The 26458-nt window shown below is 38.5% G+C and overlaps 1 protein-coding gene across 4 annotated transcripts in view; it reads left to right on the plus strand.

Annotated features, from left to right (window-relative positions):
- Nucleotides 1-26458, plus strand: part of cv-c (RhoGTPase activating protein) — a 364242-nt gene that overhangs the window by 15957 nt on the left and 321827 nt on the right. For all 4 annotated transcript variants that reach the window (XM_076535698.1, XM_076535696.1, XM_076535697.1 and 1 more), the window contains exon 2: nt 26092-26333. In XM_076535698.1, the coding sequence (XP_076391813.1) occupies nt 26136-26333 (198 nt within the window). In that variant the 5' untranslated portion in view covers nt 26092-26135. The remainder of the gene's footprint in view (nt 1-26091; nt 26334-26458) is intronic.

Here is a 26458-nt window from a genome sequence, read left to right on the forward strand (position 1 = left end):
TCGAAATAGGAAGCGAATGTGGATCACACGAGATAACGCTTCCTGTGTTTTGAGAATCGTTGGAGCTTCTGGAACGTGATACGATTTTATGGTTTATTTGTGATAAAATTTTTGGTACGTGTCGTTGAACTCTTGTTATTAATGAAGATTTATGAACAGGTAATTATGATAACAGCGTTCAATTACGTGTTCATTTGAATTAAGATAAAAATTGCAATGTGTGTTGAACGTGTATGTATTGTGTCTTTAACACATAATACTACACATCGATCATTGAATATTATTCATAATATTAATATCGATATTATTGTATATGAACATTATTGTGAATCATTTTTATGTCAACAGTGACCGTTTGATTCATACCTGATCACTATTCTGGAACTACGAGTATCATTCGAGTGAATCATTATACGCATCAAACACGTCAATCTCTGCATTTAGAAAGCGCGGGTCTGCGTTTCTTTAATAGAAACCCACTGACGAAAGCTGCGATGAATATCGTTGATTTTAATCTATCTTTACTTTCGGTTGATTTGTCTTAGCTTCCTCTATGGTAGGTGCGCATCTTTACATTCGTTAAAGCAGTTTAATTATCGGAATTGTACCTTTTACTCGAACGTTCAGATCTTATCTTGTGCAAACTCTCGTGTTGTAACTTAATCGCGTTCAAAATTGCGACGTTTTAGCTTAGTCATAAAACTACTAGAATTGAATACTGACAAGGTTGGTGTGCGTAATCGAGGTTTGTACAACTTTCAGTTTTTTACTACTTTCGAAGTTACTGACTTCAGGTCTCAAATGTTCAGATTATGAGAGTTTGTGATTTTTACAATTTATGATTTATTATATTTGAAATATTCAAATTTCTTATATAGTCAGAATAGTCTTATGTAGTCAAAATAGTCAGATCTCAAAATGGTCAAATTTAAAAATCATCAAATTCTGATGTATCCAAATATTTGATATGTTCAAATCCCTAAATCTTAAAATGCCTAAATCTGAATATCCTCAAATATTCAAATCCTCAAAATCTCATATGTCTAAATAGTCAAATCTCTAAATGTCAAAGTGTCTAAATTCTGATGTGCCTAAATATCTGATATGTTCATGTCCCTAAACTTCAAAATCCCCAAATCTCAAAGCCTCCAAATTTTCAAATCCCCAAATTCTCATATGTTCAAATATACAAATACCCAAATCTCAAAGTGCTCCAATTGTCATATGTCCATATAGTCAAATCCCTAAATCCCCAAATCTCAAAGTCTCCAAATTTCCAACCCCCCAATTCCACATATGTTCAAATAGTCAAATCGCCAAATCTCAAAATCCCCAAATTCTCATATGTCTACATAGTTAAACCCCCAAATCCTCGTACGTCCAAATAGTCAAAACCCCAAATCTCGAAGTCTCCAAATTCTCATATGTCGAAACAGTCAAATCCCAACTCTCAGTCTCCAAATTTTCAAACCCCCAATTTCTCATATGTCCAAATACTCAAATCCCCAACTCTCAAAGTCTCCAAATTTCCAAACCCCAATTTCTCATATGTCCAAATACTCAAATCCCCAACTCTCAAAGTTTCCAAATTTCCAAACCCCCAATTTCTCACATGTCCAGATAGCCAAATCCCCAACTTTCAAAATCTTCAAATTCTCCAATCCCAAATTTTTAACCCCCAAATTCGCACACACCCAAATTTTCAACTCCCCCATCCTCAAGACCCAAAATTTTCAGATTCCAAACTCCCTCCTCCCCAAATCACAATTTTCCCTCTAAGCTGTCCACAAACAATCCCCTCAAAAAATGAAAATGGTCCCACGCCACCAACATCAGAATTTACGAACGCAATCGAACAAACAGCTCTCGTGACAAGCGCTCATCGAAAAGAATCGATTGAGCCGGTGTAGAGTTCCGAGAATCTCGCGATGCTTCTAATTAGACAAATAGAGGATGACTGGATCGCGAGGAGCGCAGCATCAGTCGTTCATGTAAAGATCCTTGATATATCTCCGTCTCTTTCGTTCATTTTCTTTCGTTTGTATCTGTGTCGGTGTCTCGCGTCCTTATATATATCGAAATCGACCGCGTGTAAAACCAGTTCTGCGACTCGAGGATCGCGAGAGGATAGAGCACCTTATGCTCGGTACACGCGGCTTCCCCGAGCAAAATGGTTCACACTGATCACGCTTCATTGTATTTTTCCTGCCTCTCTTTCTCTCAGCTCGCGGCTGTCGCTGGTTCTATAGTGTGACCCATTCAGGGTATCTCTCGTTTAGTCGCGTATCGTGTGTCGCTTTTACTTAACAGCCAGCGAGCAATTCGCGTCGCGTACAGTCAACGGCAAATCTGCCTTCTCTAGAAATATGGTCACCGAAATTTAACTAGTTCAGTTTTCTCTTCGCTAGTGGATTTTTCAGTACTCTTTTTTGGGATTCCACAATTTCGGAACGGAGTAGGAGTGTGTAGGACAATGGGATTTCAAAACATTGGAATTTAGGAAACTTATGAAAATGGGAATACTGGGATTTGAGGGTCTAAGAATTTGGGGTCAAAGTTTGGGACCATAGTAACTTGGGGACAGCGAAATCTGGGGAATTTGAATCTAGGGAAATTTGAACCTAGGGAAATTTGAACCTAGTGAAATATTGATCTAGGGAAATATGGATCTAAGAAAATATGGATATAGGAAAATACGGATCTAGGAAAATATAGATCTAGGAAAATATGGATGTAGGAAAATATGGCTCTAGGGAAATATGGATCTAGGAAAATAGGGATCTAGGGAAATATAGATCTAGGGAAATGTGAACCTAGGGAAATATGGATCTAGGAAAATATGGCTCTAGGGAAATATGGATCTAGGGAAATGTGAACCTAGGGAAATATGGATCTAGGGAAATGTGAACCTAGGGAAATATGGATCTAGGGAAATGTGAACCTAGGGAAATATGGATCTAGGAAAATATGGATCTAGGGAAACATGGAACTAGGGAATAATGAAACTAGAGAATAATGGACCTAGGAAAATATGATTCTAGGGAAATATGAATGTAGGGACATTTTCGCAATTTTGAGTTACAGAATTTAGGAATTTTGTGTTCTGAAAATTCGGGAATCTATTAATTTCAGAATAGAAAAATTCTCAAATTCAAAAAATCCAAATATGTAAAAATTTCCAAATTGAAAAATCTGAACATCTAATTTACAAAATTAAAAAATACTTAAATTACAAATTTAACAACTTTGAGTGCACGAAATTTCTCAGATTCTCAAACTTGAAAATATAAATTATTTAGAAACTTGAAATAAAAATCTGCAAACCTTGAAATTTGTATATTTGAGTATTTGAAAGTTTGGGAAATAAAAATTGAAAAACATGGACTATTAAAGATTGAAAATTGAAAATTGAAAATTGAAAAATTGTAAAGTATCGTCTCATCCAAAAGAAGCCTACATTGCCCCCGAGTGTACGTCGCGTTCCGAAGTGCTTCGAGACTTCTGCGACGATAGCTCGTCGTCGCTTTGTGGCTGCCAAGTGTTTTCTCGCGTGACACTCTGTTTTACATAGAAAGAGAGAGAGAAAGATGGATACGAAACGTGACGACGTACGTCGAAGACCCTGCTCCAAAGAACAGGGTGTTGATTTCATGCAGGATCGAAGACGATGATTCCTCGAACCATGGAAAAACATGCAAGTTGAACGCGTTACGAGACCATCGTTCTCGTCATTTTGTCACGTTACCGTCTGCTAACAGCTGTTAGAGTTCGTTCCTTCGTTTTTCATACGGGAACGGAGTATCTTAATGATTATCAGATGTGTTTGCTTAACACCGAACCGGGCTAACCTGAGAAAATGATGAATTTCACATTCCTCTCATTTTATAGCTTCAGATTTTCAGATTCTTCTCATTTTACGGATTTAGATTTTTACAGTGGTTTCGTCTGGAGAATGTGTTTATTTTCTAACTTATACATAAGTGACTGATGGAATTTAGGTACATATTTTAGGATTATGCTAGGTTCAATGTAAATTGAGATTTAGAATTGTTAAAAATGTACTATGTCCATCTTTGTAATACACGAAAATGTGTATTGTATTAAAAAAATTATTTTGACATGCATGTTTAAAGTAAAAAATATTAACTTAAATATTAGTTAAGTATTTTCTTAATTTTCATACATTACACCTCTATTCGTAGAATTTACAAATTATTTATTAAAGTACGTCATTTAAAAAGTGCTACATCGAATTGTCTGAAATAAATGAAGTTGTCCCAGTTTCACTTTGAAGAACTCATACATTCATTTGTTCTAATAAACCTTGACGACATTTTAATGATATTATCGAAATGTCGTCAAGTGTCAATAAAATATCGATAACTTATCGACACCAGAATCGCAGACCTCATCATCCATAGCAGGAGATAGCGACGGGGTTCACGAACCCTTCCCTCGTAAGAAACTGTTATCCAGCAACAAAGTAATCCGTCTGGAAAATAAACGTCGGTCTGCTATAATGCGAAATCAAAATGTTTCAACCGTAGCCCGTAGGCAGTGCAGCAATTTAAATAAACGGCACGTCGTCCCGGCCGCTGGAGAATAAGGAAACGGTGGCGTGTCTCGAATCGGATCAGACGCGGTGTTTGTTTAGGCGGGAGCGATGGGAAACGTGAGATTTCATGGGATACCGATTAGCAACAAATCTTACATTTACACTATTTAACTTATATTCGGATATTAATCATAGTATGCATATTTGCCAATTCCAAAATATCTGAGGGCTCAAGCTCTCTTAAATTAGCAATCTTGAGCATTTCTCACGCTCTTATAATTTTATGGGAAATATCAAAATTTATAGGATTGTAGATTTCTAACATTCTGGGTATAAGAATTTTAGGTACTGGATAGCTCATGTTCATAAATTAGCAAGTTTTCAAGTTTACATATCTTTAAATCCAAAACCTGCAAATTCCAAATCTCGAATCTCAAAAACTGCAGATCCTTAAATTCTCTCAATCTCACAATTGTAGGCATAGGTTCATAAATCATTAAGACCCAGAATTTGCAAATTTTCACATTCTCAAATTTTTACATTCTTGTACCACCACATCCCCAAATTACATTACCAAATCGCTCAATCTTCAAAGCAGGAAAATCTCAAATTCTAAATAACCAAATCTTTCAAATCTTCCAAATCTTCCAAATGTCCAAATTTCTGAAACCTCTTCTCAAACCTCTAAATGTCGAAATCTTCAAATATTCAGCCCTTCAAATTCCCAATTGCTTAAATCTCCCGACCTCCGAATTCCCAAAACCTTAAATCCCCAAATACTCAAATCCTTAAGTTTCTGAATCACCAAATCCTAAAATGTCCAAATCATCAAACCTTCAAGTTTCTACATCCTCCAATCCCCAAATTCTCAAATTTCCAAATTCCCAAATCTCCAAATCCCTATATCATCAAATCCTCAAATCCCTAAATCCCTATATCCCCAAATCCCTAAATCCCCAAATCCCCAAATCCCCAAATCTTCAAATCTCCAAATCCCTATATCACCAAATCTCCAAATCCTCAAATCCTCAAATCCCCAAAATCCTAAATCCCTAAATCCCTAAATCCCCAAATCCCCAAATCTCCAAATTTCCAAATTCCTATATCACCAAATCTCCAAATCTTCAAATTCCCAAGTCCCCAAATTTCCAAATCCCGAAATCCACAAATCCCCAAATCCTCAAATCTCTAAATCTCCAAATCTCCAAATCCCTAAATCCTTATATCACCAAATCCCCCAATCCCGAAACCCCGAAATCCCCAAATCCCCAAATCCCTAAATTCCTAAATCCCCAAATCCTCAAATATTTAAATCAATAAACCTTCCAATTCCCAAATCACTTAATCCCCGATTCAGATTCGTCCTCCTTTAAGTATCCTCTAACGAACAAGTATAGTGCGATCAGCAACGTCTTTTGCGCTCTGACATTCTCATAAAAGTCGATTGATGGCCGAAGGTCCGCGCAATTGCGTGGCCGATCTCGCGCGAACGGAATAAGATCAATGCCGTTTCGTTTGAAATGTCACTCGAGGGGAACGTCAATTACTTTATCGCCCTATCGGGAACAATAATCGGCGAAAGAAAGAATGGACCACGCTTCGATTGCTTGGATATTAATTGGTGAAAAAATGTGACCAACTCAGCGGCCGTCCGATTGCCTGGACCGCTCGATTATGCTAATATGAAATGTCAAATGGTAATGCGATGTTTGCTTGAACCGCCGGTCAAAGGTACCATTTCGTCTGACTTGTTATTAATGTCCAAGTGCAATGGATGTCTGCTTGCGTTGCAGGGAATCGTAATAGTTTATATTCTGGTGATAAGTTATGCTATATGCGTATCCGTAATTATGTACTTGATAAGATGACAATCATCGTTTCTATAATTTGCACTGCAAAATTGTCCTCAAATTACTTTCTCAACAACATAATCGTCCACTTTTATTTCTTAACCTACTTGCCGTAATTTCCTCCGCAGAAATTATAACATGTGATCGGTACAAAGCGAGTCGTAATTGAATAAAAAAGTGTTTACCCAATGAAATGGCACTTCATTCTTTCAATAAGCGTCGTTGTTATTTACGTCCTCGATAATCGCAATCATCAAGATGGTGTCATAATCACCTAATGACTATGATTGCGAATCGACATAGCTGGACTGTTAGTCAACGATTGTGATGGTACAAGAAGGTTGCTCGAGTATTTCCTCAACTACTCGATTCTCGGAACGAGGACAGAATTTATCGAGCGAGAATGCATCAAATTATATAAATAGGCACGTACATCATAAAAAGTGTTAACTTTCACGCTAAATTGACACTTGTCACGCTATAAACTGTACGTTAACCGTTTAGTTCCCTAAAACCTTTCATTAAGTTCCGCAGGGGTAAATTTAGATCGTGGTAGCAAATTCTAAGTCATGGTTCGGTAATAACCTTGGTCGTATAATCATCTTGATCCCGTCACATTTTCAATGTATCCCGGATTCCTGTAAGCGTGCGCCGGGATAATTACACGCTGTGCTCCGCGTAACAACATTCAATTAACGATAAAGACGTAATAAGTAACGCAACGTGTCAACATTTTAATGAAGGGAATTACTTAACGACACTTCTAGCGACGTGTCGAGTTACGCCTTTTTGCTACGAACTTCGGTGTCATTAGTTTCGAATTACGCGCGGCTTGTTGCGTGTTCCTTTAACGTCGGATTTGCTCAACGTCCGATTTTTATACATTTCTAATGAACTTGTAGAAATGTTAGAATGTAAACGGACATTTTTAGCCTTGGACCAATGTAACAGATAATGATCAGTCATTACTTGATAATTTAATATTCGTTTTAGAACAGCTTTTGCATTAGGCAACTTTTTATTGGTATCGTTTCACATAGTTGACATGGATATTTTACTAGGGACACGGAATTGCAATTTCTATAATTTTTTTGTAAGGACGAATTTGTTTCAAATTATCACTTTTGCACTGATTGCAACAAACTTACTTGGACATTTCTGTGAGAGTAATATTGATAGTGATAGTCTGATTAATGGAGGAGTGTAATAGTCTGATTAGTAGAGATTTATGATGGTCTGATTAGCGAAGATTTATAGTGGTCTGATTAGTGGAGATTGATAGTAACCATAATTTCGTGTTGTTCAATTGAATTCAATGTTCATAAAAAATATCAAGTTGGAGAAAATCCTTCGAGAAACCTTTGAAAAGCAAATTTAACTTTGAAAAGAATTAACAAAGAAAAGATAACTTTGATCACAAGTTCAATCTTGTCAAAGTCTTATTCACATCGGCAAAGATTAATCAATTTCGTTGTTTGATCAAGATGTATCGTGCATTTTAAACGAAAACGTGACGTAATTTTAAAGTTTGGAAAGGTAGAAGGTGACATGTTGACACAAACTCGAAGGAGGTTCGTAGACCTCGCTAAGAGATAGGTAACCTTGCAAGGCCTCCTCGCAACCTCTCTCTCGCAGCAAGGGACCCGCTACAAGACATTCAATGGAAGGAGACGAGAAACTGGAAGGAGCTTGGCTGGCCAGGACGTGGATGCTCATGGTATTTAGCAGCCGTTAAACGGCTCTAAACAACTCTCATGGAATGAGCAGTTTCAACCTCTTCCTTTCTCTTTCTGTCTCTTGTGGAATCGACGAGCATCGCGAAACGTTGGCTCTTATAAACGAGTTAGATCGACCTTTCTCGATTACGCTAATTTCGCAATGCAACTGGGTCTGATTTCATGACACCTGAATGTAACATCATGATTACCATTTATCTCTTATTAGGATGAATCACATAATCTACCATATATCACACTTGGTATATTTAATTAAAAATAATATTTATTGTTCCAATACAATTTAGCAATCTTAGAAGACAAGTGATGGTGTAAAATACTGTAAACTTTGTGATGTGAAACTAGATTGAGAATGCGATACATCAAAGTCTGCAAAGTGTACATAAATTGTATCAAAGATTAAAGATTTCTAATCTCTGGATCTCTATTATACAGGTTTCAGATTCGCACTTAACAATAAACCTACATTAACGCAATCCGTGTTGCAGTTAATATCACGCATGATCAAACGTTAATGAACACCGCTGTAACCTATTGTACGTTCCCCTTTGTTTACGACAGGTTTCGTGAACTGTTACGAATTCACCTTAAAGAATGTAACTGGCGAAACAAGACGAGCAAGTATCTTCACGAAGTACTCGTCAGTGAATCCGGAGTAGGTAAAGGCAGAGAGTCAAGATCATTAACAATCCTCTCCTTCAGGCATTCTTCGTCACGCTTTACCGATCGATCAGATGTTCCGTCCACCGGTGTGTGTAGTCTCTTTGTGCTTTACCAAGTTCTTGTTGCGGTAGCCAACAGACATGACTCAGACTTTATTAGAGATTCCGTTGAACACTGGGCAAAAAGGTAGCGCGAGATGCTGCGTTCCCTCTTTTTGCGCTACTCTATGCTCCAACCAAGTTACAAGCTGTGGCGAAACGGGAAAAAGTTGGGATGATCGGCATTGGAAGGTCGTGAGTTCGACAGGTGTATCGGGATGCAACAAGTAGTATAAATAACGTCATTTTGCAGAGGATTGTGTCGGGGGGTTGATTTTACTTCAGAATTTATTGTTAGTTCATGGTCACCTCGCATTATAGTTGCAAGAATAAGTTAGCTACGCGTTAGGTTACTAAATATTAGATTGCTATGCGTTAGATCACCGTACGTTATATATCTAATTTGTTAGAATATCGCTATGCGTATGAGGATCCGTTAGATTAGTACACGTTGGTTCACTACGTGTTAGATAACTACGCGTTGAATTACCGCGCGCTAGATTACCACACGCTACATTACCGCACGCTAGATTATCACACGCTACATTACCGCGCGCTAGATTATTACACGTTACATTTTCGCGCGCTAGATTATCACACGTTACATTACCGAGCGCTAGATCATCACACGTTACATTACTACGCGTTCCATGTCCACCCGTTGGGTTATCCACTAAATCCCGATGCATCACGCGTTTGATCACCACGCATTCAATGACCACACGTTAAATCACTACACATTAAATCTCCATGCGTTAGAATACTACACGTTCGATTACTACGCGTTAGATTACCACACGTTACATCACTATAAGGTTTATGGCCACCAGGTTATTACACATTAGATTCCTGCATATTTGATCACTGCTGTACTCACAAATGAAATTATCACGATACATTACTGTACGTTAGATTGTCATGCGTGTAATCCATATGTGATTACTGTGAATTGTGTGATCACACATTAAACTTGATGTGATCACATGTTGATGACCACGTCACTAAGAGTTAGCAATGCAATCACATATTATACATTGTCTTTCAACACCGTCTCACAACATCTTATCTCAGTTCAATCCAAAAATTTCAACTTATACCAGTATACGTAAATGTCCCAGTGGCCTACTATCGACGAACCATTCTCTAATAGCACCGAAAAAAAAATTGGTAAAGTAACGTGACCGTTCGATCACGGAGTCTAAAGTACAAAATACACGAGCATGCAAGTTTCTTTCGCCGTAGCGGCAGTTTACCGTGCGAATGAAGATTAAACGGTGGACGGTGGGAAAAAGCGGTAAACCCGCGGCGGACTCGACCAGCCTCAACGTTAAAACGCCAGACGTCGAGCGAGTAACAAAAAGCTCGCGAGGCGGACGGTTGCCAGGTAAAATTCAATCTGCCCGCGCGATAACTTGGTACATACATACAAGCAAACCCGTCACCGCGTTAATCGGCCCCACGGTGCACTACCTGATCCGTGGCTCCTTGCCCCGGGGCTGTTCGGTGGCTACGAACCGTGGCCGAGCACCGCTCGCGATTTACTTCCGTCCGTGGCCCGTAATCATCTCGTCAACTCGAGTAGCATGATGATAATGACGAGCGGTAATTACAAAGCGCTCGTGTTGCGCTTGTATCGGGCTGGCGCGAATTAAAACGCTGGCTAATCGATCGGGAATGAACGTTGCTGAATGATTTTCGGGAATATATTTGGCGGGTAGTGTAAGACGGAAAATTGAGGACTTTTGTGGAACGGATTGTGGGATGATGGGGTGTGAAAATTTGAGATCTGGAGGTTTACGAATTTATGAAGGTTTGCGAGTTTGGGTGATTTGAGGATATGGGGATGTAGAGTTTTGGGGTTGTAGGATTGTGGAGATGTGGAAATTAGGAGATGTAGAAATCTGGGGGTATAGGAATTTGGAAATGTAGGAGTTTGGGGGTGCAAGAATTTTGGTATGTAGGAATTTGAGGATGTGGGAATTTGGAGATGTCAGAATTTGGGAATGTATGAATTTGGAATGTGAAAATTTGGGAATGTAGGAATTTGGGGATGTGAGAATTTTGAAATGTAGGAATTTGGGGATGTGAAAATTTGGAACTGTGAGAATTTGGAGGTTGTGACAATTTGAGGATATGGGGATTTTGAAATATGAGAATTTAAGGATGTGAAATATTGCTAATTTAGCAATCTAACAACTTGCAAATTTGAAAATTTAAAACTCTAAAATTTCTGAAACCAATTACCATAAATTTGAACAAAAATAGAACACATTAAAATGAAATCTGAACCTTAAAAACTCTATGATAATTTCTTGGCTCAAACATCTGCAGATATTCACTCAGCCTTTTGATAAATAGATTCCTACTTTAAATTGAAAGTAAGGTTTCCATGTGCCTATTTCTTCCATAAATAATGTGCGTGTCAATCTCTCGCAAATGTACATCATTATTCCAGTATAATGGTTCCTGCGAATGATTCTCTCGCTGAAAGAGTTCAAAGAATCCTAACACATTCAGATATATCAGTATTCAAGCAATTAAGGTAAACCAGTACTACATCAACGTTAGAAAGACCTCTTTGACGATTTCTAACGGCACCTTAACACGATTATAAAATGATTAAAAAATGGTCGTTCAATAGGCTTGAACTATTATCTCTCTACCTTGAAGAATAATATCGTATAATTCTATCGATAGTTCCTGCTAGACATTTGCTAAAACATTTTCTTATGGTTTATACGTTTATTAAATATATAATATGTTAAACAGATTGATTGTTTATGAGAAAAGATGTGACTGTTTGAAAATACTCAACATATATTTGCGTTACATCAGATCAAGTTTTTATTCAGCTTCGTATAATATATTCCACTGACGCATGAAATCATAGAATTATTATGTTTTTTCCTTCTCTGACCTTGTGCAGGAAATTTGAATACCAAAGTCGTCAAAAGGTGAACCTCTTCAGGAACGATTCTTCTGAGATTAAAAAACAATTCAATCCTATACATAATTACATTCTCCTTATTCTAAATCCTTATTAATTAAAAACAAAGTTCCTATTCTTATTCAAAACTATTTATATCCACGTCTAAAATTATAGTATCATATATCGTCAGAAAATTATAATATCGACATATGCGTCCATTGGTAGATGAATCAGATATCGAATGTCCACATACACGTGTCTGACACCTTAAAGAAGTTAAACATAGTATTACAAGCCTGAAACTCGTTCCATCGAGACAGGTTGCAACAAAATTTCTTCGATGTATCTTTTCGAAATACAAATCAGTTTCGCATGAAAAGTGTCGCGAGTAGGTCGGAAGTCGCAGTTGATCAATACCCGAGGATTTTCTTTTCTCCGCGGGACGTCTGGGCGCACCGTAGCTCCCAGTCCTTATCTTCGGCATAAATTATTCAAATTACCGAACGACCGATAACCGCGACAGTGTTGGAAAAGATAGGTGGCGGCATGACTGGTGGAAATAAAAAGAGAAGCAACCGGAGAAACGGCGTAATCGGTGCGTGGTTCTACGGTATCTCTCACGTGCGAAGGATATCACGAGCAGAGAATAAGAGGCAATAGTTCCTTACGAGTGGATCCTCGGTTTCGAAACTGGTTTCGAATCGCGGCGACTAATTGGAATTAAATGCACCGCGCCCCCTCTCTATTGCCGGTTGCTGACGCTCCAATGATAAATGCTGAGATAGCGACAATAATTAGAGGTACATGGTATATCCATTCCTACGCGACGTTGTTCCCCATCGGGACACCTTGCCGTCACAATCATCTTCCCTTGCCTAGTTAATCACCGCCGCCTAAGTTGTTCTGCCTAGTTCAAACGCTGATAAACTTCGTTATTATGTGACGTTTGTGCATTTGTTTCCGATGCTTGTTGATGCTACGGCTACGCTGATGTGCCGTTATGTGACGTTAGGTACCACTGTTACTTTGGCTGATACTGATGATGTGATATTTGTTATCTTAGCAGTTTCGCCATTACAGCGAAATGGCCTTATACGGTACACGGATTGTAACTGGGTTCTTCATTGGTAGCTCCCAGGGTCATTTTACGTTATGGAAATTTATGGACTGCATAGGATCTCAAGATCTTTAAAGAGAGTTAGAAATTTGAGAATTTCAAATTGGAAAATTTGAAGATGCAGACGTGGGTGTTTGGAGATGTTGATATTTGAAGATGTAGATATTTAGGAATGCAAGAATTTGAAAATGTAAAAATTTGAGAAAGTAAGAATTTGATATAAAATTTGGATATATAAGGATTTCAAAACGTAGAAATTTGGAGTTGCTTAAACTTAAAAAAATTTAGAGTCATAGGCATTTGAAACAGTCGAAAAGTGAAAATCTAAAGATTTGCAAATATAAATACTTGAAGATGCAGAAATTTAGGAATGAATGAAACCTTCAGTTACCCTCAGTTACCCAAATCATCCTATCACATATTACACTATCTCTAGCTAAACAAATCACCCGATACTAAACTTAACAATCAAAGATCCGTCAACCACCATAACCCTAGCTATAATTAAAATTGGACAACTTAAACTATTATGACATCCTCAAATTTCCAAAAGATCTCTATAACGAAAGTATCATATAACACCTTACCAGTCATTCTACCTCTCACCGATAATGAAAATGTCAAATATAATTTTCTCCAGACATAGGTGTATTTTGCAACGGGCGAAGACTAGGGTTATCGATAAAGTTCAAAGTTTGACGGGTTTCGCTGGTCCGGCCAGTCTGACCGTCCCGGAGGCTCGCACCGATGGAAGCAATCCTTGTACCTGTCTCGTTGTACCTTTCATTACTCAACTAAATGTACACAAACGTTTAACGAGTGTTAAACCCGTAAAGGTGTTGCTGACACTGCGTGAGCCCGACGCCTCCGCTTCTTCCAGTCTGTGGTATATTCCGTTACTTTCTCAGAGTGGGGTACGTAGCTCGCATCCAGCCAGACAGGAACAGTTTCGTGTTATTTAAGAAAAATTGCCTGCTTGACAAGGGAATTAGCGGCCTCTTTTATTCCTTTAAACGTCGTCTTTATTATATGCGTACATGTTCGTACTGTGCAATTTCGATTATCGGACCACACGTTATTAAATTATGGATGAGGGATATTTAGTGGTTGCTTAGGGTTAGGATTTGAGGATATAGGAGCTTGAAGATGTAGACAACAGTCGTGGATGAAGGAATTTGAGAACGTAGAGATTTGGAAATATGGGGATTTGAAGATGCAGACATTTGAATATGTAGAGACTTGGAGATGTGAGAATGTGGAACTTGTATAATTTGGGGATGTGGAAACGACGAAAACTAGAAATCTGAGAATGCAGAGATTTGGACATGTAGAGATTTGAGGATGCAGACATTTGGAAATGTGGAGATTTGGAGATGTGAGGATTTGGAACTTGTAGAATTTGGAGGAGTGAGAATTTAGAACTTCTAGAATTTGAAGGTATGAGGATTTGTAACTTGTGAAATTTGGAGGAGTGAGAATTTAGAACTTCTAGAATTTGAAGGTATGAGGATTTGTAACTTGTGAAATTTGGAGGAGTGAGAATTTAGAACTTTTAGAACATGGGGATGTAAAAACAATCAATCTAAGAATGCAGAAATTTGGACATATGGAGATTTGAAGATGTAGCCATTTGGGAACATAGGTAATTCGGGCTATAGGTAATTGGAAACGTAGATATTTGAGAATATAGGTGTCTGAAAACATAGGTATTTGAAAATCTTCTCCATACAGAAAATATAGGTGTTATTTAACAATATAGAAGTTTGTGTCCACAGGAATTTAGTCTAAGGAGAATGTAACTAAAAATCCATTTACAATGCAACAGAACACTTCATACTTATTCACTTTTTAAAGATACAAAAGTCTAACAATTCAATGTTATCATTACACGATGACTCGGTACGCGGAATGTATCGCATTGTCTTGCGGAGAATCGTTCAAGACGGTAGTTTCAGTAGTTCGCAAATAGCTGCGAGTTTGCGTGACAACAATACGCGGTACGTTCGAAAGCGAGTGTTAAGTGGTTTCCGGTCATTTACGTAGATTACGATGAACGTGCGTTACGCAAGTCGATGCATTCCAAGATATTATTATCCTCCTGTTCTACGTCGTATACGAACGTGTTGACTCGAACACGTAATGTCGGCTGATGTGATCTGGAAATTCATTCGAAACCCACATCCAGGAAGCGTGACCGGACACTTAATAAAACCTGGTGACACATCGGATAGGGTCATATCGGTATGTGGAAAAAGAAGTCTAAAAAATTCTTTACGTCACCCGCATCGGTGCATTTCTTTCGATTAGAATCTTTGTTCTCAGCGAGGACAAATGATAAGGGCTTAGGAAGGTAATAAATTTCTTAAATTTTTTTTTTAATCGTTAAATGATATAAATTCATTTAGTTCATTCAGACTAATTTTCTAAATTTTAAATTTGCTTGGATCTTGTATCGATCGCTAATGTATATTAGGTGCATGCCTCATGTACTTCAGGTCTTAAGAATGAAATTACTTAATCAAAAATGATTACATGATTACAGTGTTCTCTGTAAATTAATTACAGTTTCATAGTTAGTTTACGAAAATAATATTCTTTAAATCTGATAAAATATAACATTGTATGACGTATCTATCTACTTTCAGTGTACAGAAATAAATATTTTCAAAATCTGATAAAGCTGAACTTAAAACGTGTGTTACACTCCAGTAGACCACCCAGGTCACTTAAGTTCCACACCGATACAAGGTTAATCAATCAACCGGCATATCAAACGCACGACACCAGAATATCTTGCAAAACTCGAAAGAACAATACCACGCGATTCATAGTCGCGCCATGGCGCCAGCGACCGTTTACCTAATTGTCTATCGTACTATTTTTCCGCAAGAAAAGTCCAGTGATTGTATCGGTCACGAGTATAAATATGGAAAAGGCGTTTTGTACCCCCGTCTCAGTGGACTCTCCTTCCAATAATTTGTTTTGCAAACGAGCCTTAAGGTGTGCGATAAGCATGACTGGTCGATGAAGCTTGTCATGCGGATTCCTGTCTCTCCTCTCCGTATCTCGCTTTCCTTGCTCACTCTTTCTCTCTCTTACTTCCGTTTTCTCCTGTTCCCGTGCACGCCTTATGTGTACCAACCTGTCGAATCGGTTGCAACTCGACTTGTCCCTTCGGATGGAAGAAACGACGAGGACAGTCTACCCACTACAGATACGATCGATCCCTCTTGCGTGGGTGATTGATCGACGATTCAGCTAACTCGCCCTCACCAAACTTTGCATAGTACGTGCCTTACCGGTTCTTTACCTGGTGCTTAATGCTTGCCTGCTCGCTCGCGTGCACCTTGATACTTTGCGGTAAGACGCTTTGGTTTAACGATAAGAACGCGTTATGAAGTTTCACGATCAAGTTCGTTGAGGTTAGAAGCGAGTTTCACCGAACAAACTTGCACTGTGCGGTTTTCTTAGTACTTCAGACGTTAGACTTACCTTTGGGGACAGGTTACCATATGAACAAAATTTTATACATGGAGCTAACTTAAGAGATTCTTTATTTCTCTACAAAAAGACTTTATGTAAGAACTTAATAGTACCGAGAAGACTTAAGATTATAATCACAAAACAGAAGCAAGATGTACGAAACGAAAACGGTAAAGTACATCAAATAGGATGATACGTTAGATTCTAATAATTAGACGAAATGAGTGCTTGACGAGACCGGTGGTCAACTGTACCGAAGGGCGATATAACAAGCGTATGAGACCAATTATCTCTAAAATCACTGTCAGAGGTTGAAATCCTGTAAACTCATGCCTAAGAGGCTCACCTGGAGGTAAACCTCAGAATGAAGTAACCTCGAAGTAAGGGCGTTTCCGCGAATGATCCAAAGTTCTCACGCGATTCGATTGCGTAAAATATCAATGTCCTCGCTCGCAAGGTCCAACGATAGCGATCGGCATTGATGCACGCACGCGAGACACGCATCTCTGTCGCAGGTTGCGAACAGGCTGGCGTGCCGAACGACCGCAATTAACCTTACGTAACTTGTCGGTGGCTCTTTCCTGGTGGCCTCAACGGCCGTTCGCCACGAAGATAAACTGCACACAATGCGTCGCACGGAAGGCAGGGTCCACGTCGACGCTCGGAACCGGCCTGAAAACCAGAAGAACGGTGTCCTCACTTCGTCGTTCTCGCTCGTCCGGCCGATAATTGTTTTTAGCGCTTGCACGCCACCAGGAAGGCGGACACACTGGGCACACGCTAATCGAAATCGTAAATCCGCTCGATAAGAAACGGCGAGTTGCAGTTCCACGTAAGCGATGTGTATTCTCCTGTGTTCCTCGATTCTTCTCTCTATGTTGCATTATGATCCTGTTTCCACGCGGTGGGCCGATATTTTTCTGATACTGTCATTAACGCATAGGTTCCCTGAAGATAAAGGGAGGCGTTCATATTTCGTACTGGGATACCGATAAATTTGATTACGAGCGGTGGGAATAGTTCTTGGACTTTGTAGTCGATTATGGAACACTTTACAGCTTTTGAATAATTTTGGTACTCTATGTTATTAGAATTTAATTACCTCGTTGGAAGTACTCGTATTGAGTAATAAATTCCAGTGTTTGAAACATTTATGTATAATATTTGACATAAATTTATGTATTTATGTATTTCATGTGTCATTCATATGCAGATGACATGGCACATGGCACCAGAATCTTAAAGGAGGTAGTAATTAGTGTTTAATAATATTTCATGACTTGATTATGTCTTATTACCGATATACACGTTATTAAGCCCTAATTTATGTTTAAGCATGTCACATAGAGTGTGACATGGGATTAGATAATTTAGACCTTCAATTAGGTTTTGATCTCTGTCTATGTTTTCTCCTACATTAGAACTTGCACAATTTGTACAAAATATGTTATTGTCCTACTCCACTCTGATTGTTACACAATTACACAAATCTAACAATATATGGTTCCACAATTTTCGCCTGGCACCAGTACTTGTACGAACAGGTGTAACAATCTGATATAATGAATGGTTATTCACGCGAGAGTTGTAATAATTAAATATGATGCATAGCTCCGCTTTTGCGAGCGGATGTGATAGTTATACGAGACGCAGGCGGTAAGTTAACCTCTTCGGGGGATAGGACGAGAGGAAAAGTGGTCGGTTGTTATTGTCAAAATTCTGGCAACGTATCAAGTAAATTGCGCGAGAAGTTGCAGATGAAAGGAACACGCACGATGAACAATTCTGTCTTATTTTACAATGGGTGAACAGTTGTTCGAGTAGCAATTAAAGAGCTAAAAACAGATCTGTTTGCTGTTAGGACATCATCGCCTCTGTGGTGTTTGTACACGTCACAATCTCTGCTCTTGCGTTGGATATTTATTAAACCGAACAAATTGCAACGAAGAAATTGCAAGTTAAATAGTATTAGAAATGATAGAGTTATCCAGACTTCTAAGCAACTGAATCCTAAAGTACCAGTGAAATATGTGCATAAGTTCATAAAGAATACAACAGCAATTTGTATTTATTTTCTATTTGAATGCTATAATTTATTAATTTGTGTATGGAACAGTATACTGATTTATTAAACATACGTGTCACATCATCGATGATAGTTTCATATTTCTGTGCTAATGCAATCAAAAATTCACTTTACAAGATCTGATCAGTCAAACATCATCTGAGATCGACTGTTCAAACAGTTTTTAGAATATAACTAAGCGAACGAGTAGTTTTAGCATGTTCGAAAGAGCCAGGCAAAAAGTCTGTGCGACATCTTCAGTTCCAAAGATTTGCATTTTGGAACCTATTATTAGACTCTTCTAAAATTAACGCAAACTTAATGTACGATATTTCCGCGACTCTGTGACATTTCTCAAAGATAAAGTCATCTTGTGCTAACATTCCGAAGAGACTAGTGGGTTTGAGTGTTGCTGTGCCAATAAATTACGTCGAAGCGCGCGAAACGTAACTTTGGAAGATGAGAAGTAAAGTTGGTTTATCTATGTATTCTTGAGAGATAGGAGTATATGGGTTTAAGAATATAGGAGTCAAGGTTCAGTTCGGGATTTAATACGTGAACCTAGATATCTATAGATCTGGGGATTTGGGAGTAGGTTCGAAGTCTAATTAGGTCTGATCAAACTCTATTAAGGTCTATCAAGGTTTATCTACAGATCAAGGTATTTAGGGGTCTATGGATCAGATATACAAATCTTAGGATATTGAAATTTAATAATATAAGGGTCTCTGGATATACGAATTTGGGGATGTATGGATCTGAAGGTGTACACCAGAGTTTTGAAGATACCTAGACCTAAAAATGTAGAGCTTTAAAAACATAGAGATTCAACAGTATAAGAATTTAAGAATATTTTCAGGTAACAATCACTACCGAGAATGTCACCTGCAACGAAAGACTATACTTCAGAAGAATCCCAAGTAAAATACTGCCAACAATGTTGGCGTAGGAAGTGTGAATTTGTGGCCGTCGATAGTTCAGCAATGAATATCTATTTAACCATGCTCCCATCCCAAACGGAACTGTTTTAACATACCTCCAGACTTTCTCGCATTTTCACAACAAACTACAAATCCTGAAATTTTCGAGAGACAGACAATAATTAACGCTAATCTCTAAATCATCGTGCCACTTAACCAAGAGCCTCGTACACCTATAGCGCTCGTAGAACGCAAGAAATTTCTCAATCGAGGACACCAGGCCGAAAGCAGGAAACGCAATTACGCGGCGAGGACAGGGATACCGTTAATTGCTAAAATCCGTGGTGCGGTTGCTCGTTTTAATTCGGTGTGTCTCGTCTGCCGACGAAAACACACGTCGCACGGTGAAATTCCAGTGGACGTGTGTTCTTGCCTGGTTGGCTGGCTGTCACCGGGACGGCGTGGGACGTGAGAATTTGTGGCTCGCGATAGGGAGACGAGGGGCGTCAGAATGCCTCGCGGAATAACTACGATACCACCGATGTCTCGTGCTATCGATACCTCGGCTCTATCGAATGCCAGTCGCGTGCATAGCGCAAAAGATCGACGCTAACGAATTAATACCACCTCGAAAGTTAAACAGATTACTGATGGGCACTTACAATGTTCATCAGTGTGGAGATATGAGTATAAGAATTCAGGATGTAGTATAGGTTTATAGTGTAGGGATGTGGATGTAGAAATATAGGTTTATAGTATAGAGATGTGAATGTAGAAGTATAGGTTTGTAGTATAAGACGTGAATGTAGAAGTATAGGTATTTAGGAATATACTGATCTAGAGATAAAGGGATGTGGGTATATAGATTTGGGGTATGGAGATCTACGACTGTCAGAATATGGATATAATGGGATTTGCGATATAGAGATTTGAGGGTATAGGGATCAGGGGATGTAGAAATCTGAAAACGTAATCTATAATAGAACATAGGGTGTATAGGGATTTGGGAATATAGAGATCTGGGAGTATGGGATCTGAGGATGTAGAAATTGGAAGACGTAGAAATTTGAAAAAGTGGAAATCTGAAGAGGTAGGAATATGAGAACGTAGATATGTGGAGACGTAGCTATTTGGAGACATACGGATCCAGCAATATTAGCATTTAGAAATACAGAGATCTTGGACTATAGGTATCTAAGGATGTAGAGATCTGGAACTATAGGGATCTGAGGACGTAGAGATCTGAGACTATAGGGATCTAAGGATGTAGAGATCTGGACCTAAAGTAATCTATCGATGTAGAGATTTGAAGACAATCTGACGCCACCCTGTTCCCGAAACATAGAAATCTATCTACTTAGCTATCGAAATGAATACGGATCTAGCTTTATAAAGACCTATAATCATATGGATCTAGGAGTAAAGAGAATATACCCTCATACATCAATATCTCAAAAATCGAATAAAATATCGTTAAACGATTACCGCTACATGACATAGAGATATATTGCACCCACGTGTTTACAGACACCATAAGAGTGTCATAGCGAGTTAAATTGTTCCGCAACCTCCTGTCTGAACGGATAATATAATACAACGTTTATCGTCTTAAAAGAAATTATGCATTTAGCGGTCAATTGACTCTCGTGATCTCTTCGTTGTCGCCACATTTCACACCTCGATGGTTGTTGCAGAAGTGTAGATTGATCGCGTTAATTGCAAACGTCTCATAGCGAGCGCCACACCGGCGCCTTGAATCACGACACAAAGCTTGCAAAGCCGAGGCAATTTTTTGTTTCTTGTCTCACTTGGAGCGACAAATATACGGTCGTCGCGTTCAAACCAAGACGCTAATCGTATTCTCGCTAATAAATCAACGTCGATCGAGAAACTGGTCTATGAAAGCGAACTGGCTGACCCGCTAGCTTCGAATCGACTGTTTCGATTATTCTGGTAAAAATTAATTAAATATCGATGTTGCATGCAGGGACGGCAAGAAATGCGTGCAACTTGCGAAGCATTATTCTTATGTGGGTATGTGGAAGGTGTTTCACTATATTTTATCATGGAGTTTTCAATCTGTCTATTTTTCAGTTCTTCAATTTCTCAATTTTTCAGTTTTTCAATTTTTCAATTTTCCAATTTTCCAATTTTTCAGTTTTTCACTTTTTCAGTTTTTCAATTTTTCAGTTTTTCAATTTTTCAGTTTTTCAATTTTTCAATTTTTCAATTTTTCAATTTTTCAATTTTTCAATTTTTCAATTTTTCAATTTTTCAATTTTTCAATTCTTCCACTTTTAAATTTTTCAATTCTTCAATTTTCCAAATTTTCAAGCTCTAAATCTGCTTACCTCTAAGTTTCTTTGTTTCCAAACACTCACATTCCCTAATTCCCGAATTGTAAAATTCATAAATTCCCAAATTCGTAATTTCCGAACTCCATATCGAAGGAAATATGCCGCCAATCCTGGTTGTAATGTTGCCGTCACAGATGGTTAACGAGCCCGCGGACAGACAGGTAGATATACCGGCATGCTGGACGCACGGCTAATCACGATTTTACGGAATCGATTCGAACGTGGACGGTGTCCTGAACGACGCGTAGACGCGCGTTCACGTGTCGGCTTGTAATTAGCCGGAACGTAGTTTCCATCATTCAACGTCTCAATTTTACACGAACCGCGTAACGAAAGAGAGACACCGTCGGGTTTCACCTCTGTTTCGCTCGCGTCACGTCCAAACGTTTTCTGTTTATAAACGACAGCTTTCTAACTATATTATTACCGCTATCTTTGATCGCCAGGTAGGTTTAATTAAAAGTTCGATCAATTAATTTCACGGTAGAGCAACGAAGTTTAATGATACATTTATCGGTCACCGCCGAATTATCTGATTGGAGTAATATTATAATTTGATTTTAATACATGGCTTCTAATATTTTCTATGAGTTTTAATAATCTTTCTTGATTAGAATGTTGCAAGATCTGATTTAATGTGGTACAGTGATGACCATAATTTTGTTGCCAAATAGTGTAATCGATACGTGATAAATGTTTCGAGTATTGAGATCTGGAAAAATATAGCTAGGCTATTAGATCGATGATTGATTCGCTAAGATCATTATATGATATTTTGATATCAGAGTCTTAATATAAACACCATTACAAAAATACAAATGTCCTAAAAGTTTAAGAAATTATACTTTTCAATCATTTACAGAGTGCTTAAGCAGAAGCTTCTGCGACCTAAAAATCATAAATTGTTTGTAGGAAAACAAATTTAATATACTTTTAGCAATTATAAAATTATCAGTAAAATATTTTACAAAGACAACAACATATGAAGTATTCATCAAAAAGTGACAAATAAGTGTCTCATATATTTGTCTAAAATAAATTTATTTGTCTAAAATAAATTTTAGACAAATCAAGTTTCTCATAAAATAAATTTGTTTAAATAATCCTATGATTTGATGCAGAATAACACACAACATACACCTTTTCGGATCGTAATTAGCAATTAAGTTGATTGAAGCTAATCAGGTGTAACATTCTAAATTCCAATCACTTGTCATAACTTAAAATTCGTCAAGACAGGAAACGTGTTAAGAGTTCGTTGCATTAGTAAGTCTCCGGCGTAGAAATCATGCTATTGCGATGACGTTACTCGAGCATCATCGCTCACCTGTGAAATCACCTGACGTATTGGGTGCCGGCAGGTTGTGCCTTGATCAGACATCCGGCGATTTTCTAATATTACGTCCTCGCCTAGCGAACGGCTCGTGTTCTCATGCATGACTTTATTGTTGGCGAGCTCGTTGAATGAAACGGCGCTGGTATCATGTCCTATAAGTATCCCACTTGACTCGGCACAATCGATACACGATCTTGCTGTAGATCGACTCGATCGTGATTCAGGCCTCGCTGATAGAAACTCGTCGGCCCGTTGAACTTTAAAATCCTCGCAGAACCCGAGAAAATCCATTTTACCATTGGCGTAGCCACCGTTTCTGAATACGCCTACTTCTGAATTCACTCGCGTTATATAGCCATATTCTAAGAACGATAGATCATGCGTTAGGTTAGGCATTGCCTACGCGTTGAATTATCTACGTTAAATTATTTATGCGGTGAATATACTGTGTTGTATCGCAGTGCATTATATATTGCAAGATTGCGTTCTGTTGCGTTATATTGCCCACGCGTTAGATTATGCGTCAAATTATCTATGCGTAGTATAGAAAGCTATTATATTATCTATACGTGGTATTATCTATGTGTTATATAGCCACGTGATAAATTAACCATGCGTGGAAATATCGACACATTGTATCGCCACGCATTAGACTAACCGTGTGTTGTATCACCACATGTTGGATTACATATGCGTGGAATTGTAGCTGCGTTGTATCGTCACTTGTTAGATTGTCTACGCGTGGAATTGTCTACACATTAGATTACCTATGCGTGGAAATATCTATGCGTTGAATTACCTATGCGTGGAAATATCCATGCGCTGAGATACCTACGCGTGGAATTATCAATGCGTTGAATTACCTATGCGTGGAATTATCCATGCATTGAATTACCTATGCGTGGAATTATCCATGCGTTGAATTATCTGTGCGTGGAATTACCTATGTGTTGCGTTACCTACGCGTGGAATTAACCATGCGTTGAATTACCTACGCGTACAATTATTTATGCGTTGAATTACCTATGCGTGGAATTATCCATGCGTTGAATTACCTATGCGTGGAATTATCCATGCGTTGATTTACCTATGCGTGGAATTATCCATGCGTGGAATTATCCATGCGTTGAATTACCTATGCGTGGAATTATCCATGCGTTGAATTACCTATGCGTGAAATTATCTATGCGTTGAGTTACTTACGCCTGGAATTATCAATGCGTTGAATTATCTGTGCGTCGAATTACCTACGCGTTGAGTAACGTTCGCGTGGAATTATCCATGCGTTGAATTACCTATGCATGGAATTATCCATGCGTTGAGTTACGTACGCGTGGAATTATCCATGCGTTGAATTACCTATGCGGGGAATTATCCACGCATTGAATTACCTATGCGTGGAATTATCCATGCGTTGAATTACCTATGCGTGGAATTATCCATGCGTTGACTTACCCATGCGTTGACTTACCCATGCGTGGAATTATCCATGCGTTGAATTACCTATGTGTGGAATTATCTATGCGTTGAATTACCTACGCGTGGAATTATCCATGCGTCGGATTGCGCACGTGTCATATTGTCACGTGTTGAATTACCCACGCGTTGTATCACCTACACGTATTGCCACGCATTACATCGCCACCTTCAGTCTCACGCATCATCCTAACTTCCAGGTGTTACGCCAATGCACCTAAACTGTTCACAACGAAACATTCTACATATCAGTACTCCAGTGTTCAAGAACGTGGATGAAATTGTTTAATACTGAACTTTGTAATGGAGTTTCTTGAACAGGAAATCGTTACGAAACAATTATGAAATTGTATGAATATATGCGTACCGTGGAGGTGTCTAGGGTTTCTTGGAGTATTCGGATCAAGTAGTTATGAAATTCAAGCGGAGTAAAGGAAGAGAATGGCTAGAACGTTAATCAATCCTAGAGAACAATGGCGGACGATAGTTGTACTGGGAAAAACGAGCACAGAGTGTGGCAAGTAATTTCAGATTAGCCTTCTCGCGTTTCGGGCGGGCTAATCCGCGGAATATAATTAGCCTGGGTGACTAACACGAACGGTTCTGCTAAAATTAGCGAAATGTAATCATAACCAAGAGCAGGTGGCCATTTTACCCTTTTCAAGAGTTTGACAAGCGAGGATTGTGCGAACCGTTAAGAACACTGGCTAGTAGTGAGTCACCAGGACTAATTATAATCCTTTTCGTCTGTAGGCATCCTTGGATCCTTTTCTTTCATCGTTCAAAACTTAATTTGTGGCCGTATAATAACATTACTTATGGTCCCTAAAATGCAAATATGGATTAATTTGGATGAAAATCCTTTGGGACTTAAATCATTTCTTGAGCACTCACATTTGTTAGTTAGATATGATTTGACTTCCCACCGTTAGTATATAGTTGTCACAAATTATAATTGTGAGCTCAATTTTAGTATAGTTTAAGTGTTAAACAAGGCATGTGGATGTGTTCAAAGTAAGTTATTAATAGCTGGAACACGGATGAATCATTTGGTACAGTGAATACTTTTTCAAAGCACTATGTAATTTTTATTTTTACGATATAGTAAAATTCAGTTTTTACATTTCTATATGCTAACTGCAACAATTCCACTAAATACGCTTTGGTAAAAACTTGATCGAGCAATAACTTTCGTCTAAAAATACCCGTAGTTTACATCGATAAAGTAGTCTATAACCCATAATACTTAGAACATATAAAAATACATTTATATAGCAAATAGTTATTATCGGAAGATAACGTTCATGAAGCGAGTAGTAATGTTTTGAAACGACTGTCTTACAACATTCCCAAACGGCGCCATGATGTAATCCCGATATAAACAGCATGATCTCAGAGGTCACGGAATTAACCGAGTATTATCAGCGTCCTCGGTGATATTTACTTAATTATTTAACACGATTTTCGCCACTGAGTCACACGAACCGTGCGTTACTTCTGTTACAGGTGCACAAGAAAATGCGCGTGAGGTCAAGGTGACGGCAGAGAGCATGGAGAGCATGCAAGATAGCGGCGGGCTACGGGTCGATGGCTCGAGAGGAAGTGTCGCGACGGGTTTACCCAGCTCGAAAACGGTGAATCAGTTGAAAATAGTGGAAAGTGGTGATGAAAGTGGCAACCTGGTGAACGTTGGCAAACAGGAGATGGATCCTTACAGGGAACTGGAACTCTATCTCGCCAAAGTTAACGTAAGTTCACTCAAAAATACATCTTCTAACAAAACTGATCAGTAGGCTTACAACATTATATACAAGTCTACATACTACAACAAAACTGATCCACAAATAGTCTTTATATTTTTACAAAATAGATA

Source organism: Megachile rotundata, chromosome 9 (assembly GCF_050947335.1).
Source record: "Megachile rotundata isolate GNS110a chromosome 9, iyMegRotu1, whole genome shotgun sequence".
NCBI lineage: Eukaryota > Metazoa > Arthropoda > Insecta > Hymenoptera > Megachilidae > Megachile > Megachile rotundata.